The sequence below is a fragment of the Artibeus jamaicensis genome, unplaced genomic scaffold, assembly GCF_021234435.1.
Source record: "Artibeus jamaicensis isolate MK-2021 breed Jamaican fruit bat unplaced genomic scaffold, CSHL_Jam_final contig_648, whole genome shotgun sequence".
Taxonomy (NCBI): domain Eukaryota; kingdom Metazoa; phylum Chordata; class Mammalia; order Chiroptera; family Phyllostomidae; genus Artibeus; species Artibeus jamaicensis.
The window spans coordinates 1,200,560-1,219,449 of record NW_026521912.1 but is presented as its reverse complement, the minus strand read 5'-3'; the positions used below and the strand labels follow the sequence as shown (position 1 = coordinate 1,219,449).

Sequence of the window (18,890 nt, the reverse complement as noted above, 5' to 3'; positions counted from 1 at the left end):
GATCTCAGCGTACAGACTTTTTTTCTTAAAAATTTTATTAGTGTAAGAGAGATGAGAAGGGAGGGGAAAAAAAGAGGAAAACAACGATGTGCGAGCTCGGTTGCTAGCGCACGCCCCCTACCGGGAGCCTGGTGCCAATCCAGCCAGGTTCCCCGACCCAGGAAAAAGACAACTTTTCGGTGTGTGGAGGAAACCCAGTTCACTGAGCCACACCAGTATGGGCTCAGCGCTTACACTCTTAAAACTGCCCTGGCCCCTGGCTTCCACGTTCGCCGCGGGTACCAGTTCTACAATCCAGGAGGACCCTAGACATCAGGCCCCGCCTCCTCACGGAGCGCCGTGCGCAGAGCCGACAGGCTCTCGCGAGAGCTTGAAGGCGGAAAATGGCGCTGACGTGAGCGTGAGCCCTTGGGCGCCCAGGGAGTCGCCACAACCTCAGCTGGAGCTGCAGGAGCTGCGGGAACAGGAAGCCTAGTCGGGCCGAGGATGGTGAGCGCGGCGCCGGGAATAAGGGAACGGTGAGCCAGCGAGGGCTGGCGGAGAGCGGTCCCGTCGCGCACACACCCTCCAGCTGACCCCGCCCCCACACCCGGGCAATCGCCCCGCCGCTGGTTGCCACTCGGCGAGCGCCCTACCCCCCACTTCCGGGCCGGGCTTCGACTTGGCCACGCCCAAAGGACTCGGGCTCCGCCCCTGGCCTAGCTGCTGCAGGGCCGTCAGCACCTAGAAGTTCGCCTGCACAGCTCTAGCCCCGAAGAGTGTGTGTGTGTGTGTGTGTGTGTGTGTGAGTGAGAGTGTGTGTGTTTGAGTGATGTCCTCAAACAATCCACTTGGGCACCCTCGACCCCACCGGCATCTTCCTATCCCAGTCCTGTTCAGAGCTCCGCCTTCACAGCATTTGTTCCGCCCACTCTCCCTAGGCCACACCCTTGCCGCATTGGGAGCTTCCCTGGTTTCCCAAGTTGCGGGTGGAAGGGCTGCTGCTTTGAAATGGGCGGTTCCTGACAGATGTCCCCTTCTACTTTTGGAACACTTCCCAACTAGCTCCTTGCTTGGGGGTGGAGGCAAATAGCAGGAACTCAGTCCACCCTCAAACCCTGTCCTCCCTTGATGATAACTCCTTAGGGTGGGGGCTAATATCTCGAGGGCATTCGCTGCTTCAGGAATGCACTGCAGCCTTGGGGCCTGACTGGCCCCAGTCAGGGAACCAGAGGGGGCCCAAAAGGGTTCCCTCTGGGCCCAGAGGGGTTCTGCCCACCTCTTTCTTCCACCAGGAGGAGGAACCCTCTGGGCTTAACCCAGACATGCTGGCCACTGCAGCAGACCCCAGCTCCAGTGAGACTGGCAAGGAAGTATTAGCCCCAGGTGTGGCTGCTGCAGCCACCTCTTTCTCCATGGAGGAGGAGTCAGGTCCGGACCAGACAGCCACACCCCCAGTGTGGGACCGTGGAGGGCTTGAAGGGGCCCAGCAAGGTTCCTCCTCAGCCCCAGACAGTGTACAGCCTGTCCCTGGACCCAGCCTTGGCACACCCAGCACAGTCTCCGGGACCAGTGAGGACCTTCGGCCTCCCAGGCGACGCCCACCACCAGGTGACCTGTGATGGGGCCTTCTGTGGGGTCACAGGCCTGGAGTGAGGAGTGCAGAGTATCTGCATACTTGGGGCTTATCTAGAGAGAACTATTTACTGAGCACCAAGTGATTAGCCAGGCCAACTCAGCCCCTGCCCTCTGGCAGCAGAGTCTGGTGGAGGAGGTAGATGGTAAAGGCCCCAGTAGGAAACCACAGGGTAACTGCCTCTCTGGTACAAAGCCCTGGAAAGCTTGGGGGTAGGGGGGCAGGCAGGAAGGATGGGTGACCCTGCTGTATATATCCTACAGGAAAGCAGATACCCTGCTCTAGCCCTGGCTGCTGCCTCAGTTTCCCCAGCATTCGTGACTTGGCACAGCATCTTCGTACCCACTGCCCACCCACACAGTCCCTGGAAGGTAAGACAAGGGTAGGTGGTGGGAGGCAGATTAGAGTGGGAGGCAGGCAGAGTTCCCAGGCTGACCCTTGGCCACCCCACCCCACTCCTCTGTCCTCCACCCCTGCCCTGCCAGGCAAGCTGTTCCGCTGTTCGGCCCTGAGCTGCACGGAGACTTTCCCCAGCATGCAGGAACTGGTGGCCCATGGCAAGCTGCACTACAAACCCAATCGCTACTTCAAGTGAGACCCTGACCACCCACCTCCTTTGCTCCTCCTCAACCAGGCCCCAGGCAGCTCTTCCTGCTCCTGCTGTGGCAGCCAGTACCTGGGGTTCAAGCCCTGCCATTTTCTGGTAGGGGGTGGTGGTGGTGGCCGGGGGAGGTTGACCTGGAAGTGGGTGTGTGATCTTGGGCAAGCCTTGCTCTTATATGCACTAGGGAGACTGGTACTTAGGGCCAAGTCCAGGGGACTGGAAAGGGTGGAGCTAACGTGGGTATGGCTCTGCCACGTCTCACCCCCAAGAGGAAAGTTGATCTTCTAAATGAAAATTGAGATTTCATCCTCATTTTCTCAGGGCTCCATTGAGGAGGGGTCCAGAAAGGTCTCCACCACAGTAGGGGGGTGCTCAGGGCAAGCTCCTACCCTGCAGGTAGGGGATTTGATTTGGATGTGAGCTCCCTTACCATGCTGTCTAGGCCAGTCCCCAGGTAGCATCCGGTAGGCTCATCCTTGGTCCTCCAGGAGATTGAGCCCAGCTCTGTGCCCACCCCAGGTGTGAGAATTGCCTCCTGCGGTTCCGCACGCACCGCTCACTCTTCAAGCATCTTCATGTTTGCGCTGAGCAAGGGCAGAGCCCAGCCCCACCGCCACCCCCAGCCCTCGACAAGGAGCCATCTGGGCTTGAATGCCCCCCCGAGTCTGATCCTACATCAGCGCCCAGCCTGCAGTTCCCGCTTCTTGAGCCCTTCATGGCCCCCACCCCTGCCCCCACTGGGCCCTTCATGCCCTACTTGAACACCACGCCCTATGACCTAAGCCCCCCACGCCTGCGCCCCTTCCTGGCCACTGCACCTGGGCTGCCAGCCTCCAGCACCGCTGTGTGGAAAAAGAGCCAAGGTAAGTGTAGTGGCAGGGCCACTAGAAGGGTGGGATGGGCTCTGCCTTTGCTGATTTCTGACCTTGACCCCATCCATTTACTGCAGGTGCAGGAGGCAGTCCTCGGAGACCCCAGGGCGGTTCCGATGCACCCTCAGGTGCGTGCAGGTGACCACCAGGGTGGGATGTTGAGGGTTTCTGTCCAGTACTCTGCTGGGCCCAGGAGATTGGGTTGGCCAAAAAGTTTGTTTGGTTTTTTTTTCCCTGTAAGATGGTTCTAGTAGCGCTTAGTTGTTTTTAACTTCATTCGAAACAATTCTTTTAGATTGTATTCTGACAGCTGTCATATAAGCGTACATTTTAAAAACTTATCAAAATTGGTGAATTTTTGTGTAGTCATTTTAATATTGAAGATGGGAGAAAATAAGCAACATTTTTGTCATATTATGCTTTTATATTATACATATTATGCTTTATTATTTCAAGAAAGGTAAAAACAACTAAAACAAAAAAGATTTGTGCAGTGTGTGGAGAAGGTTCTATGAGTGATCAAATGTGTCAAAAGTGGTTTGTGAAGTTTTGTGCTGGTGATTTCTCACTGGATGATGCTCCATGGTCAGGTAGAACAGTTGAAGTTGATAGAGATCTAATCAAGACATTAATTGAGAACAATCAATGTCACACCACACAAGAGATAGCCAACATACTCAAGTAGCCAGATCAAGTGTTGAAAATCATTTGCACCAGCTTGGTTATGTTAATTGGGTTCCACATAAGTTAAGTGAAAAAAACCTTCTTGACTATATTTCCACATGCAATTCTCTGCTTAAATGGAACGAAAATGTTCTGTTTTTAAAACAAATTGTGATGGGTGGTGAAAAGGATACTTTACGATAATGTGGAACAGAAGAGATCATGGGACAAGTGAAATGAACCACCACAACCACACTAAAGTCCAGTCTTCATGCAAAGAAGTTGATATTGTAACATGGTAGGATTGGAAGGGAGTCCTCTATTACAAGCTCTTTCCGGAAAACCAAATGATTAATACCAATAAGTATTTCCCCCAATTAGACCAAGTGAAAGCAGCATTGGACAAAAAGCATTGGAATTAGTCAACAGACAACGGGTAATCTTCCATCAGGATAACAGAAGACAGCAGGTTTCTTTAATGACGAGGCAAAAACTGTTATAGCTTGGCTGGGCTTGTTCTGATTCATCTGCAGTATTCACCAGACATTGCACCTAAAGGTTTCCATTTATTTTGGTCTTTACAAAATTTTATTAATGGAAAAAAATTTCAGTTCCCGGGAAGATTGCAAAAGGCACCTGGAACAGTTCCTTGCTCAAAAAGATAAGTTTTGGGAAGATGGAATTATGAAGGTGCCTGAAAGATGGCAGAAGGTAGTGGAACAGAAACAGTGACTATGTTGTTCAATAAAGTTATTGGTGAAAAACAAACTTTTTGGCCAACCCAATACTAGAAAGCAGCAGTGCCAGCCCTAAAATACAGGATTTTTTTCCTTAAAAATTACTAGCCTGCGCCTTCAGTGGTGTAAAGCTTGTGTTTTGCGGGTGTTCTGGGGATGGGAATGGGGGACACGGAAGTCAAATTGAATGCCCCCGTTTCCAGGGGAAGCACACCGGGGGGAAACGGATCGGTCAGTCCAGACCCTCCAACACTCTCGAGCTGATGGAGAGGTGGGGAAGGGTCCAAAATGCTCTTGCCCATGACCACCGTCCTCTGGGTGGACAGGACCTCTGGGCTGGGGCCGGGACTGACAGGGGCCCACCTGCCCGCAGGGCATGTGGCCCCAAGCCGCATCTTGTGGGAGCATACACGTGGCCGCTACTCGTGCATGCAGTGTGCCTTCTCCACGGCCTCTCGCCCCGCCATGACCCTACATCTGGAGGACCACCGCCCTATCACCCCCGTGGCCTCGTTGCCCCGGCAGCCGTGCCCCGAGGCCCCGGCGGGTAAGGTCTGGAAGTGCTGGGAAGGGGAGGATGAGGGACCCCCAAAATGAGGGATGGACTGAGGCTCAAGTGCCTCCTCCTTTGCCCCACCCAGACCGGGCCCCGCTTGCACCCAAGATGTCGTTGCTGCTCTCTGAAGGGGAGTGTCCAGTTTTCTCACCGTTCTGAACCCTGCTGCACAGAGGTCACGAGGTCATAGAGGTCATGAGGTGTGGGTAGTTTTGTAATTTTAGGGGGGCCTGAAATGGATGGGGTGGGGGGACAATAAAAGGCACAATGAACTGGCCTGTGCTGTGTCCCTTGCCCTCTGATGCACAGCAGCCTACCTAGCAGTCTTGGGCGTCCCCACCCAACTTGGGAGAGGGAAGGCCTCCCATCACCGTCCACCGGTATCCCACCTCCCATCACCGGAACATGGGACCTAGTCTCCAGCTCAGAACTGCCCACTGTCCACCTGGCAGCTTGCTTTCTTTTCTCTTTCCTTCTCTTTCTTTTCATTTAAACTACTGAGCATCAGTCGGGAAGACAGGCAGGGAGGCTTGATCCTGAGAAAGTGCTGGGACTGACCCAGCTGGAGCCCCCCAGGACCCAAGACCATGGTAACTCACGGGGAGGGGAAAGGATGGCGGGACTGCCCCTCTGGAAGGCAGAGCTGGGGCACCAGATAAGGGCACTGGCAGGCTAGAACTCAGACCTCACCCTGTCCTGCTGCACTCCCCCTCTGCCCCAGCTCTGAGGAAGAGAGTGGGTCAAGGTAAGCCCTGGGGAGCCTGGGCTCCCTTCCCTCTTTACCCCTCCCCCATCCCGATCTTCCCCTCTTGCATTTCTTCATGGGAAGTCAGGCCTGGTTCAGGGTTCAAACTTGGGCCAGGGTTTGGCCATGCTGTTGTTTCAGGCCTGCTGCCACCACAGCTTTGTGGGCTGAGCCTCTTAGGTATGGAAATCCCATGTGTTCCTGGTTCCAGCCTCTTAGTACCCTAGCCCAGGCCTCACCCTGTCCCGTTCCAGGAGCACCTGAAGCAATTTCCCTCACCTTTCCCCCAGTCTGAGGACCCCTGAAAACTAGTCTCTCCTGATTGTGCCTCTCCCCTTCCAATAACCTTCAGGGGCTCCCACAGCATTCCAAATGAAGAGCCTGCCCTAGTAGCCCAGAAGGCCTCATCTTGACCCATCCCCCCCCCCCCCATGCCTTCCCAGGGTTCCAACAACCATCTCCCTTCTCCTCTGCCTCCTGGGGAATACAGACATCCTGTGAACAGGCCTCTGCTGAGGTGGTTGGTACTCAGCACTGGCTGTGGGGCTAGATGGGCCATCCAGGGCCCCTGCACTCCCTACTTCCCAGCGGCTTCGTCCAGGAAAATGGGTGTGATGATAGTCACCCCGGAGTCCTCCTAAGGATTCAGAGAGGGGCTGGGGGAGAGGGAGGATTCTGTTTTTGTTTTTTTTTTTTTTTAAGATTTTATTTATCTTTAGAGGGGAAGGGAAGGAGAGAGGGAGAGAAACATCAATGTATGGATCCCTTTCGTGCGTCCCCTGCTGGGAACTGGCCTGCAGGGAACCATCCTGCAACCCCCGTATGTGCCCTGACTGGGAATTGAACCACGATTGTCTGGTTCGCAGGCCCGTGCTCAACGGGAGGATTCTTCACATCCTTCTGGCCACCAAGCCCCATGGCTACCTGGACCTGTTCAAGAACCTCGGGAGGAAATGGGCAGGGTCAAGGGGCCTGTTTTGGGTTTTGTTTTGTTTTGTTTTAAGGTTTTATTTATTTACTTTCAGATGGGAAGGGAGGGAGAAAAAGGGAGAGAAACATCAATGTGTGGTTGCCTCTCAAATGCCCTCAACTACAGACGTGCCCTGCAACCCAGCATGTACCCTGACTGGAATCAAACAGGTGCCCTTTTGGTCCACAGGCCAGTGGTCAGTCCACTGTGTCACACCAGCCAGGGCAAGGGGTTTGTTTTATAAATAGAAAATGTTAGGCCAGGAGGGTAAGTTAACTGAGCCCTGACCTCTAGCCAGACTCAGTTCCAAGTCATTTGCTGATTCCACACCACCTTGGAAGCTGGGCATGGTTACTACCTATGAGAAAACCCAGGTAGTGGGGTCCCAAAGACATTCTCCCCTTTTCCTGCATCTCCAGGGACAAGATTTAGTGGTCCGTGTTCCCTAGGCCCCCAACCCATCTCCAGGGTACAGGGGTTTGCCAGCCCCCAGTAGTTTTCCTTCCCCATCAAGTCCTTCATCCAGTCACCCCCAGATCTAGGTGATGCCACTTCCCAGACTCCAGAGAGACCCAGAGCCATTTTTGGTCCAGATACACCCCCACCCCCACCTCATCACCTGCATGGGTACAAAGGGTCCACAGCTCATGTTGCCCTCCAGGACCTGTGGAAGCTGCCCTGATGTCTCTGGAGGCAGGTCACTGCAACCTGGTGTGGGCATGCTGCCCACTCCTAAAACTACCTCCTTCCTCATCCCTCCCAACTCATATCCAACCCCATCTATGTGCCTTAGAAGCATTACTGCTCCCAGTGTCCCTTCTAGGCTCCTGCAGCTACAGCCCCTGCCCTCCCTCTGGCCAAACAATGACCCCACAGATGGTTCCCCTACCCTGCCCCAACTCCAGGATGCCTGAAAGCTGAGCCCTCTCGGGCCCAGCAGAGGATGCCCAGGAGTATCAGTCTGAGGGAGAATAAGAAGAGCCTGCTGACTAAGGCTAGCACCTGCCTTGTGCAACTGCCCCAACATGGGCAGGTGGAGCTAGAGACTGCCGCTTCATGTTGAACTGGGGAGCCAAGTGTCCTTGAGGTCTGCCTGGTGCCCGTCCACTGCCAGGCAGTGGTCCAGCACCAACTCTGTCACTGGGAGTGACTGCCCAGTTACCCTCACCCAGGACTGGGAGAGGGGAGGTAAAGGTTCCTGATTGAGGCCCTAGCACCCATCCCACCCCCAGCTCCGGATCCTCAGTTGCCCACATGCCCAGCCCTCCTGTTCACATGTGGCTGAACCAGAGGTTGCAACCCCAACCCCCCACATTAGAGCAACTTACACAGGGACAGGGAACACCAGCTTCTGCTTCCCATGTGCACTCAGAATGTGGTGGCCCCCCTCCCTGGACTGCAGAGTCCCACATGTTTACCCCAACAAACCCCTTCCAACACCCTCAGCTCCCCAAGGCAGACCCTGGACCTGGCTCATTTCTCCAGGCTTCCAGTTCCACAGCTCCAGATGCAGCCCCTGTTCACTGCTTCAGGCTTCCAGAAGGGGCAAAACACAAAGAGGAGAGGAGGTCATATGCCCCCTGGGGACCATACCCAGCTCATGCCCTGCAGGGGTTTGTCCATACCCAGTAGCCTTCCCAGAGCCTTGGGAGTCACTATGGTCATTCATTCAGTCCTTTAGCTTACCTTATATGCCCTCGGCCAATCACCCCTTGTTCTTTCATTCATTCTTTCCCTCACAAAACCATGGGAGAGTCAGTCTGTGACCAGCCTGGTCCTGGAGACCTAGAGAGGACCCAGACCTCACCATCCCTGCCCTCCTGGGCCCCCCCCCCCCATTCAGAGGGACCTACATCTGGGAATGACTGACGGAGCATGTCTGTGTGCGGGGATGGGTGCACAGGCATGGAGGTTGCAGAGTCAAAGCAGACAGGCAGGCATTTCCAGTCAGGGTCTGTGGCCTCCTTAAAAGGTCAGGCAAAAAAGAAGGGCTCCTGGACTTCCGGTCAAGATGGAGGCGTAGGTAGACACACTGTGCTTCCTTGCACACCCAAAATAAGGGCAACAAAAATTTAGAAACAAAATAACAACCAAAACTGACAGAAAATTGAACTGTGTAGAAGCTGGGCAGCCAAGAAGTTAAAATAGACACATTCATCCAGACCAGTAGGCAGGGTGGAGTCAGGTGGCTGAACAGAGAGGGGTTGAGGCACGAGAAGCGGTGACACTGGGTGCGCAAGGTACCCTGGGCACCCGGGCAACAGTTGGAAGACCCTGGGTGCGGGGTGGCAATGGGCAGACCCAGCAATGGGGTGAATGCGAGGCACTATGTGCAAGGCAGCTGGCTGAGCAGGTGGACCCACATTCGCATGCACATAACTGGGGAGCAAGACAGACCATGCAACCCAGGGTACCAGCACTGGGAAATAAAGCCTCAAAACACCTATTGAAAACACCTGTGGGGGTTGACATTCAGGGAGAGAAAAAAAAAAATAAAGCCTCACAGGAGAGTTCATTGGAGAGACCCACAGGGTCCTAGAATGTACACAAGCCCACCCACCCAGGAATTAGCACCAGAAGGGCCCAGTTTGCTTGGGAGAAGCAGCAGAAGGGACTGAGGTCCAACAGAGGGCAGAGTAAGTGCCATTGTACCCTCAGACCCTGCCCCTACATACAGCATTACAAACCAGCAACTTGGGTTACCCCGCCCTGGTGAATACTTAAGGCTCCACCTTTCAGTATGTAACAGGTGTGACAAGACAAAAAAAAAATGGCCGAAACAGAACAGATCAAAGCTCCAGAAATAATACAACTAAGGGACCAAGAGATAGCCAACCTATCAGATGCACAGTTCAAAGCACTGGTGATCAGGATGCTCACAGAATTGGTTGCATTTGGTTGCAAATTAGATGAAAAAATGAAGGCTATGCTAAGTGAAATGAAGGAAAATGCACAGGGAACCAGTAATGATGGGAAGAAAACTGGGACTCAAATCAATGGAATGGACCAGAAGGAAGAAAGAAACAACCAAACAGAAAAGGATGGAGAAACAAGAATTTAAAAAAAAAGGATAAAATAATTTATCGTAGAGAAAAAAAAAAAGAGAAGCTTAGGAACCTCCAGGACACCTTTAAACGTTCCAACATCTGAATTATAGGGATACCAGAAGGGGAAGAGGAACAGCCACGAGTGGAAAATTTATTTGAACAAATAATTAAGGAGAACTTCCCCAATTTGGCAAAGGAAATAGACTTCCAGGAAGTCCAGGAAGCTCAGAGATTCCCAAAGAAGTTGGACCCAAGGAGGAACATACCAAGGCACATCATAATTACATTAGCCAAGATTAAAATGGAGAGAATCCTAGAAGCAGCAAGAAAAGCAGACGGTTACCTACAAAGGAGTTCCCATCAGACCATCAGCTGATTTCTCAAAAGAGACCTTACAGGCAAGAAGGGGCTGGAAAGAAGTATTCAAAGTGATGAAAAGTAAGGACCTACACCCAAGATTACTTTCTTCAGGAAAGCTATCATTTAGAATGGAAGAGCAGATAAAGTGCTTCTCAGATAAGGTCAAGTTCAAGAAGTTCATCATCACCAAGCCCTTATTTTATGAAATGTTAAAGGGATTTATCTAAGAAAAGATAAAAAACATATATAGTAAAATGAGAGCAAACTCACAATTATTAACAACGACACCTAAAACTTTTAAAAACAAACTAAGCAAACAACTAGAACAGGAACAGAACCACAGAAATGGAGATCACATTGAGGGTTATCAACAGGGGAGTGGGAGGAGGAGAGAGAGGGAAAAGGTACAGAGAATAAGTAGCATAGATGATAGGTAGAAAATAGAGGGAGGGCAAGAATGATATGGGAAATGTAGAAGCCAAAGAACTTACAACACATGGACATAAAATAAAGGGAGGGAATGTGGATGGGAGGGTGTGTGCAGGGTGGAGGGGGATGAAGGGGAAATGGGACAACTGTAATAACATAAATCAACTAAATATATTTTAAAAAATAATTCAAAGGGAATAAGATGAGGCGTTTACATAGTACATCCTAAAGCAAATAAACTAAAATGCCTTTATTAGGAAAAGGAAAGAAGGGCTCCTGCTGGGAATGCAGGTCCTCAATGCAGGGAAGACTCTTCTTCCCTGTTCTCAACTGGATCTTTCTGTGTCCTTGTTACTTCAGGTGTGACCCTAGACCAGCAGCAAGGGCATTACCTGGGATGTTGCAGAATGTTGAGGCCCAACCACTGAATGGAGGCAAACCATTTGAACAATGGGTACTGCTGGTACCCAATGGGCACCAGCGCTTCTCAATTAGCTTGCTGCACATTAAAGTTGCCCAGCAAGTGTCTAGGAGTGGCCACATCCAGACCAATTGTCAGAATCTCCAGGAACTTCTGTCTCTTTTTAACGTCCTCAAGCACACGGCCAAACTGAGAAGCAGGGCTCTGCCCTCCCAGGGACCCATGGGGCTGGGCCCCACATCCTGACTGTGCTTGTCTTTGCTCACTACCATCATCCCATCTTCATTGGCCTCCCAGCTGTCTCAATTTTTCACCCACCTTCTGTGCAATGGGAACCTTGGGGTTCCTCAGACTCCCTCCCCATCCTGGGCCAAGGCCTTGGACACTGGTCACCTACCCACCCCCAAATCTGCCATCCCAGTGGGCCATCCACGGCCCTATGTGACATCTGCGCCTGCAATAGGGAAGTCCTTCTCTGAGCTGAGATGTGGACGAGGAAGTGTTGGAAATGAGGAAGGCAGAAGAGGGAAGGAGGAGCAAAAGGGCCTCACCCACCACACTCATAGGACACTGGGGTCTCCCGCCCAGAGCAGACTATACCCCTTCTCCACTGGGGATGACCCCCATCCCCTGCCCTGTGGAGGCCTTAGCAGAAGGTGGCCTCGGGCTACTTCTACTGGCAGGAGTTCCTCAGGGTTTGGTGCCAAGTCCTCCCTGGAGCCCAGAGGTTTGCAGGGCATGTGGTGGTACTGAGGAGGAGGAGGATAGTGGAGAGCCCAGAAACCAATGGCTGTGTTGTAAATGTGCTGACCTCCAATGCATGAAGTGCAGACACAGTAGCAGGCAGATCAGCAAGCAACTCAAGAGGTTCTGGACAAGACCTGAGGACAAGCCCAGGCTGTCCCCACCCCCTCTTTCTTCCTCCGCCCTCTCTACCCTGGGGCCTGTGGAGCAGAAGCCACATCCACTTCCTGAAAGCAGCAGCCCCAGCGCAGTTTCCACTCTCACTGTGATCACCTGCCTGCCGCTATGGTGAGTCCCCAAGCCCCTGGGGAGCCCCCGTTGGCAGGAAGCAAGGGGTGTCTCGGGTGGAAATGGGGGCATATTTCAAGAGTGCAGCAGCAGAGAAAAACCACCTGGGAAACAGAAATGACCCACAAAAAGGCCCAGAGGTGGGAAGTGGCTAAGACATACCTCTGGGACAGGCTGAGCTTGCGACTCTAAGGGGGACTGGTGGGACTGCTCAAACCAACTCCCTTCCCCCCAGGTGAGCATGAACAGCAACCTGGTAACACACAGCCAGGGTGAGCTTAGGGACTTCCTGTGAGTAACAAAGTGGATTAGGCACCCACTGCCTATCCCCACCCCAGCCAGTGACCCCAAGCATGACCTTCTGGCCCTGTGGGTCACCTGGGAGCCTTTGCTGCAACCCACTGGAGGTAGGAGGCCTTTTACAGAGGCACTTCAAGCAGGAGTTGCCATCTTTTTTCACTATGTCTGGTTGAAAAAGAAGTACAAGCAGGGTGAGAGGTCATGCGTTTCTTTCTGACCTTCCCCGCCCCTCTCTCCATCTCCTTGGCCCCAGGTGAAGCCAGGGCTGGCGAAGCTGTGGCAGGGCCACCTCCAGTGAACTTGTCACCAGAGCAGGTCTGGCCTAGTTTGCGCCTGTGCCTGTGTCTGAGCAATGGTGCGGCACTGTATCGGGGACAGACTGCATGTGCCGTAGGTGGCATTATGCCTGACCAAGCCTGTACTGAGGCCTGCCTGCCAGTTCTTATGGACAATGTTGACTGTGGGTGTCCCTGGCCATCCACACAGGCATCTGCGACTGTGAGAAACCCTGCACCACCCACATTTGCCTCCAGGTTCCTGAGTGTCTGCATGGGAGTCTGTGACTGTCACACTGACTTTGTGCCCTCTGTTCTTTATTTCAACAAATATTTACTGAGAACTGTGTGCCAGGCCCTGGGAGGACAGTGATGTATAAGCCAAGTCACTCCCCACACATTTAAGAAACAATGTAAGAGGTTGGGAATTCAGGGTTAACAGGCTTCAGCTGGCTGCTGTGAAGGTACTAATCAGAGGTGGAGGCTGGGCAGGAGTCCAGGGAGGAGGCAACAAGAAGGTGCCTCTGGTGGATGACAGTGCTGCCTGCAGGCGGAAGTAGCTGGATTCCGGGTATATTTTGCAATTAGAACAGAAGGGACTGGAGACTTGGGGAGTGAAAGAACAAGAGGGGGTAGCATGTGTCTATGACCATGTCCATGTGTCTCCACACGGATCTCTCCACATCTCCCATGTGGATCAGTTCCCACCTGCCTGTATCCCTCTAGGGGAGCCATCAGGACTTCCGGAGCCTTCAAGCAAAGTTCCAGGCCTCTGAGCCTGGGATCAGTGAACTATCCCCAAAGCCTGAGTTCAAGAAACTCCTCAAGAAGTTTCCACAGCCTGAGCCCAGTGAGCATGCCAAGAAGTCTCTGCAGCTGGAGTTCACTGATCTCCCCAAGAAGCCCCCGCAACCCGAGTTCAGTGCGGTGCCAAGGAAGCCCCTGCAGCCTGAGTTTGTTGATCTCCCAAAGAAGCCCCCACAACCCGAATTCAGTGCGGTGCCAAGGAAGCCCCTGCAGCCTGAGTTTGTTGATCTCCCAAAGAAGCCCCCACAGCCTGAGCTTGTTGATCTTCCCAAAAAGCCCTCCAAATCTAAGTCCTGTGAAGTCTACAAGAAGTTCCCACAGCTCGAGGCCACTGCACTCCCCAGGAAGCCCCCACAGCCTGGGGTCAGTGAGACCCCTCAGAAGGCCTTGCATTTGGAGCCCAGTGCACTTGCTCAGAAGCCCCTGCAGCCTGACATTGGCAACCCCACCAGGCCCCCTACAGAACCCAAATTCAGTACATCCCCTAGGAAGGTCTGGCAGCCTGAGCTCAGTGAGGCCACCCCAAAGCCACAGCCTGAGTTCAGTACCCTTCCAAAAAAGCCCCCACACCCTGAGTTCAGTGTGTTCCTCACAAAGTCCCAGCAGCCTCAGGTGCCCCCCAGGAAGCCCGAGGCCAGTGAGCCCCACCCCAGCTTTTCACAGCCTGACCTCAGTGCCTCTCAAAAAAAGACCCCACTGCCTCAGCTGAGTGACCTCCCCAAGAAGCCCCTGCAGCCTGAGTTTGGTGACCTCACCAGGACATCCTCGGAGCCTGAGGTCTGTGGGATTCCCAAGAGGCCACGGTGGTCTGAATTCAAAGTAACCTCTAAGCCCCTGCAGCACAAGCTGGCCAGCCTCCCCAGGACGTCCTCAGAGCCCGAGGTCAGCCTACTCCCCACGAAGTTTGTGCAGCCCGAAGGCCAGGGGACCCCCCGCAAGTTCTCACAGCCCGAGTCCAATGCTCTGCTCAAAAAGTCCCTGCAAGCGGAGTTCTTTGGGGACCCCACTAGAAAGTCCCCACTGCCTGGTGCTGTTTCTGCAAGTTCACTGCTCTTGGCTGTTGCGGCCTCCAGCCCCAGGTCTCCACTCAGCCCCAGGTCCCCACTCAGCCCCGGGTTTGGAGCCAGGCAGCAGAGGTCAGTTCTCACTCACAGTGGAACATCGAAGCTGGGCCTTAAACCTGGTTACCCACCCCGGCAGAGGCCTCTGCCTCCAGTCAGCAGCCTGGGACCCCCTCCAGTGAAACCCCCACTGCCGCCAGACCTCAAGGACATCCTGAGCTCTCAGAAGCCTGCAGCAGCAGCCACAGGTGGGTCAGGGTGCCCCAGGCCAAAAGGAGGGGCAGAGGCTCCCTGGCTATGCCAGCAACCCTCCTGCTCTTGTCTTTCCACAGCTCTGAGAAGGGCCCACTCTTCTGCTGGAATCCACTTCTGGGCCCCAAAGCCTACGGATAGCCACAAGTAAGTGTGGGGAGTGAGGGCACACAGGCACGGGTCCTGGGCTGAACAAGGCCCTCATCTCAGATATCCCTGCAGGGACCCAGAGATCTACGAGCTGTATGATGATGTGGAGGCAAAAGACTCCAGTCCCAGCCCCAAGGGCAAAGGTTTGTTGGTGGTCGGGGTGGACCCAGCTGGCTGGGTGCCTGGGATACATTTGTTGCGAGGGCCGTTTCTGCCATACTGCTGGTGTAAGGCCAATCGCCAATCCTGCTCCCTGACAGTATGAGAAGCAAGGAAGAACGGGCCTTTCAGTAGGGTCACACCAGTTCCTGGTGGGCGGGACAGTGCGGTGACTGGCAGCACAGAGGCCAAGAGCCAGCGAGCACGATGTAGCCAGGGCAGAGGTGTGGTCCAGAGGTGTTTTTACCTGATGATGATGGAAGTTAGGTAAAGAGTGGCAAGAAGACTTGGCAGCGTATTATGCAGGGTTGAGAAGGAGCAAGTGAGCTTGGCATGGATGATGCCCAAGTTTGGAGCCTTGTACCTGGGTACAAAGTGAAGCCATCCCTGAGTTCAGGACAAGGGAGGTGCCAAGTTCTCTCATAGACCTTTGTGTTGGAGGAGCCTATGGACTTGGGCCTGGAACTGAAAAGATGTGGGCTGGACATAGGGTGTGGCCCTCTCACCTCTCTCTTTCTTTCTCTGTGCTCGGGGGTTCCAAAGGACCCTTCTTTCTCCTTTCTTCCAAGTCTCTGCTCCTGGAGAGCAGGATACTGGTCTATCAGGCCCACGCCTCCAGCCCAGCACCAGGTTTAATGCCTTTGCCAAAGTTGAGTGAAAACAAAAATGCCTTCCACACCAGCACTTTACATGTCACCGAATCTGCAAAACCCCATGCCCAGTGCCTACCTTTAAAGATGTGGAAGTTTGAGGACCAGAGAAGCTACCTGCCCCAGCTCACACTGCCAGTACGCAGGAGCCCAGACCCCTGCTTCCATGGCTTTGGAAGGCCTCGTGTGGGAGAACCCTCCCTCGGGGGTGTCTTTAGGGTACTACCTCTTTCTTCCCATTAGCAGCCCCGACCCGGCTCTGCTGCCTCTGTGGCTGCTTCTCCTAGGCTTTCCCCAGAGGATGCTTGCAACAGACTTCCATTAGTTAGCACAGAGCTTCCTGACAGGGCCTGGCTTCCGCTCCAGCGGAGCTCTGTGGCTCTGCCCTGGGGGACCACTGTGGGGGATGGGAACACTCAAACTTCCAGCAGCCTTGCTAGCATGGCCCACACTTCCCTGTTCCCCAACCTCAACCAGACCAGGCACATCCCAACCTCTGCTCACTGTTCCTACATTGAATTGTTCCTCAAGATTCTAATCAAACACTGCAATTCCCTGATGTTTCCCTTCTTGAGGCAGTGTGGAGCATACTGTCAGTATGTTCTTTTCAAGTCTACCCTCCCACTCTCCGCCTCACTCCTAGAAGCAGCCACTCCACTCCCAAGGTTCCCCGCACAGCTGGGAACCAGGCCCGGCTCTTTCCCAGGATCTAAGCAGGCCACCTACAGGAGCCTGCCTTCCCCAAGGGGCCTGCTCCAGGTCACATTGCCAGGAAGCTTGGGCCACAAGTGCACCAAGCCCAACCATACCACAGTGCCCAGTGGTGTGCTGTGCTGCAGTGGGTTTGTAGGGACCCTGGGTCCTGCCATGAAGACTGCTTCTAGATGGGTAACCATCCCTGGTCTGGGCAGCCTTTAGAAGACGTAGCAGCAGCTGGAGGGAGTATTCTGGGTGGGACCATGACTGGCGCCATCATTTGAGCATCAGGCTGAGGCTGCAGGCAATCTCAGTGTCTAAAGGGATGAGAGCACCAGGAAAATACTCCTCAGTGGGCTACTCAATGGAAGGGACTGCTGATCTGAAATGTCAAGATGCTTGCAGTCATTCAGGGACAACAGTGAAAAGCTGCGGGCTTTACTCACCTGTTCGTGAGGCTTTCACTATAAGTTGGCCCCATGACCAACGCCTCCTACCTGGAAGGCTGGTCACTTGCCAAGAAATCTGCCTCACCTTGGGAAACACCTCCCATTCCAGTCTTATCATCAGCCAGGCCAGTTCAAGAACCCCACCCCATCAGCTGCTTCTCAGAGGTGGACTTCATTTGCCTCCAGAAAATGCTTTTGCTTAATTTTTGACCCAAATCTCATTACAATTCCCACAACCCAACCTGCCCTAAGCACCAGACAAGTAATGGCCTCTAAGGCATTCAAATAAATCCTGCTTCTCTACTACTTACCACCTGGGTGACCTTGGGCAGGTTACTTTACCTGTCAGAGCCTTTACTTCCTCATCAGCAAGTCAAGATAGACAATATTGCCTACTGTCTTGAATAAGGTTGTTGTGAGGGTTGAAATAAATGAAAGTGAAGTGTTTTGCCACGCCTAGCCTGTGGCAGGAGTTAAGAAAATGGAAGGCATCCATTAGAATTCACAACCCAGGACAAAGACCTGGGGAGAGAGAGGATGGACAGGTGGGTAGGGCAGGGGTGGGGTGGGGTGGGGAGTGGGAGCGTGGCCAGAATGAGGGGATGTCCAGAGAACTGACAGAAGGCTCACTTAAGCTCAAGCCACCAGGGTCAAGAGCAAACTGATCGCTCCTGCCCTAATCGGTGCTCTGACTGCCCCCAGGTGAAGTGCCACCCATCCAGCAACCCCCCAGGAGGCCACCACAAGACCCTGAACTCAGGTACCTCAAGGCAAAGCAGGGAGGAGATGAGCTCTGGGGCAGTGGTGGAAGGGGACCCCCTGAGGAGTAGATCTTGCTCATAAGCACCCAATTCCTTGGGGGACTCAGGAAGGAGAAGGCCCTCCAGCCACAGCAGTTGCTGCCTGGGGACTCGAAGGCCCTGAAGCAGATCCGGAAGGCAGAGAAAGCTGAGAGGGAGTTCCGGAAAAAGTTCAAGGTGTGGACACCAAGCTATGCAAGAAGCCCTGGGAAGAGGGGGCAGGGGCTGGGCTCAGTCCCCTTGACCAAGGCCCCTGGGGTGGGGGGCCAGCATAGCCATAGCTCTAACATGCCTCTCCCCAGTTTGAGGGGGAGATCGTAATTCAGACGAGGATGATGATCGACCCCAATGCCAAGACACGCCGTGGGGGTGGCAAGCACCTGGGGATCCGGCGTGGGGAGATCCTGGAGGTGATTGAGTTCACCAACAAGGACGAGATGCTCTGCCGGGACACCAAGGGCAAGTGTGAGTGAGCTGGGCTGGCTGCCCTGAGGAGACGGGCCCTGCACTGCTCAGCCAAGAATTCACCCATGCCCACTCTTTTTGCAGATGGCTACGTGCCCAGAATAGCACTGCTGCCCCTGTGAGTGCTGCTGTAATCTGGGGGTGAGAGGGTAGGGAGGGTTATTGGATCCAGGGGTGATCTTTGCTGACCCAACTGTGCTCTCCACTAGGGAAACAGAGGTGTATGACGATGTTGCCTTCCTGGGTATGTAGATATTCTGGGAAGGATGGAGAAAACCCTACTTGCAGGGAGGGGCTGCTTGCTATCTGCTTATGAGGAATCACTCTAATTTGCCTATCCTTCTCTGCAGACCCTCTAGAAGGCCAACCATACCCTCGAGGATAGTAAGACCAGCAGGTGTGTGGACCCAGGACAACTCGCCAGCCCAATCACCCACTAACCCACAAATCCTGGATCCCAGCTACCAAGACTGCTGCCAAAGAACTGCCAAGGCTGCTCTGGCCGGGTAGCTCAGTTGGTTTGAGCATTGTCTTGGTACACCAAGTCTGGTTCAGTGCCCCCCCCCCCCCCGTCAGGGCACATACAAGCAGCAGCAACCAATGAATGCTTAACTAAGTGAGACAACAAAATTGATGTTCCTCTCTTGCCAATCAATAAAAAGAAATGCCAAGGCTCACACCTGACCATGTACATGAACCTAAGAACCCCTTTAAAATGATCACTGCTGCTTTTCTTTCCCTTCCAACTGGCACACAGTAGAGCCATGATCAAATA

The 18,890-nt window shown here is 53.7% G+C and overlaps 2 protein-coding genes across 8 annotated transcripts; both read left to right on the top strand.

The window, feature by feature from the left end:
* The first annotated feature begins 368 nt into the window (after positions 1-368).
* On the top strand, positions 369-5,333 carry ZNF414 (zinc finger protein 414). Of its 7 annotated transcripts, none has more exons than XM_037158942.2 (8): positions 369-489; positions 1,275-1,590; positions 1,879-1,986; positions 2,101-2,206; positions 2,739-3,082; positions 3,169-3,219; positions 4,865-5,043; positions 5,133-5,332. In XM_037158942.2, the coding sequence occupies exons 1-8, from the start codon at positions 487-489 to the stop codon at positions 5,235-5,237; spliced, it is 1,212 nt and encodes a 403-aa protein (XP_037014837.2). In that variant the 5' UTR covers positions 369-486; the 3' UTR covers positions 5,238-5,332. The 7 variants fall into 7 exon arrangements, with proteins under 7 accessions (XP_037014837.2, XP_037014838.2, XP_037014839.2 ...); XM_037158943.2 differs by having other exon boundaries at positions 4,865-5,038; positions 5,133-5,293; XM_037158944.2 differs by having other exon boundaries at positions 4,927-5,038; positions 5,133-5,272.
* Positions 5,334-11,755: 6,422 nt separating this feature from the next.
* On the top strand, positions 11,756-18,792 carry PRAM1 (PML-RARA regulated adaptor molecule 1). Its single transcript, XM_037158941.2, has 10 exons — positions 11,756-12,051; positions 13,353-14,742; positions 14,827-14,893; positions 14,969-15,039; positions 17,553-17,610; positions 17,719-17,827; positions 17,953-18,115; positions 18,200-18,233; positions 18,325-18,359; positions 18,466-18,792. Exons 1-10 carry the CDS (start codon positions 12,049-12,051, stop codon positions 18,498-18,500), a joined length of 1,965 nt encoding a protein of 654 aa, XP_037014836.2. The 5' UTR covers positions 11,756-12,048; the 3' UTR covers positions 18,501-18,792.
* The last annotated feature ends 98 nt before the right edge of the window (positions 18,793-18,890 follow it).

Bases quoted from the DNA above. Each gene is read 5' to 3' on its own strand.
- ZNF414 (XM_037158942.2), top strand. The intron at 1,591-1,878 runs GTGACCTGTGAT...TATATCCTACAG, and splicing joins CAGGCGACGCCCACCACCAG to GAAAGCAGATACCCTGCTCT. The intron at 2,207-2,738 runs GTGAGACCCTGA...TGCCCACCCCAG, and splicing joins AAACCCAATCGCTACTTCAA to GTGTGAGAATTGCCTCCTGC.
- PRAM1 (XM_037158941.2), top strand. The intron at 17,828-17,952 runs GTGTGGACACCA...GCCTCTCCCCAG, and splicing joins AGTTCCGGAAAAAGTTCAAG to TTTGAGGGGGAGATCGTAAT. The intron at 18,234-18,324 runs GTGAGTGCTGCT...GCTCTCCACTAG, and splicing joins AGAATAGCACTGCTGCCCCT to GGAAACAGAGGTGTATGACG.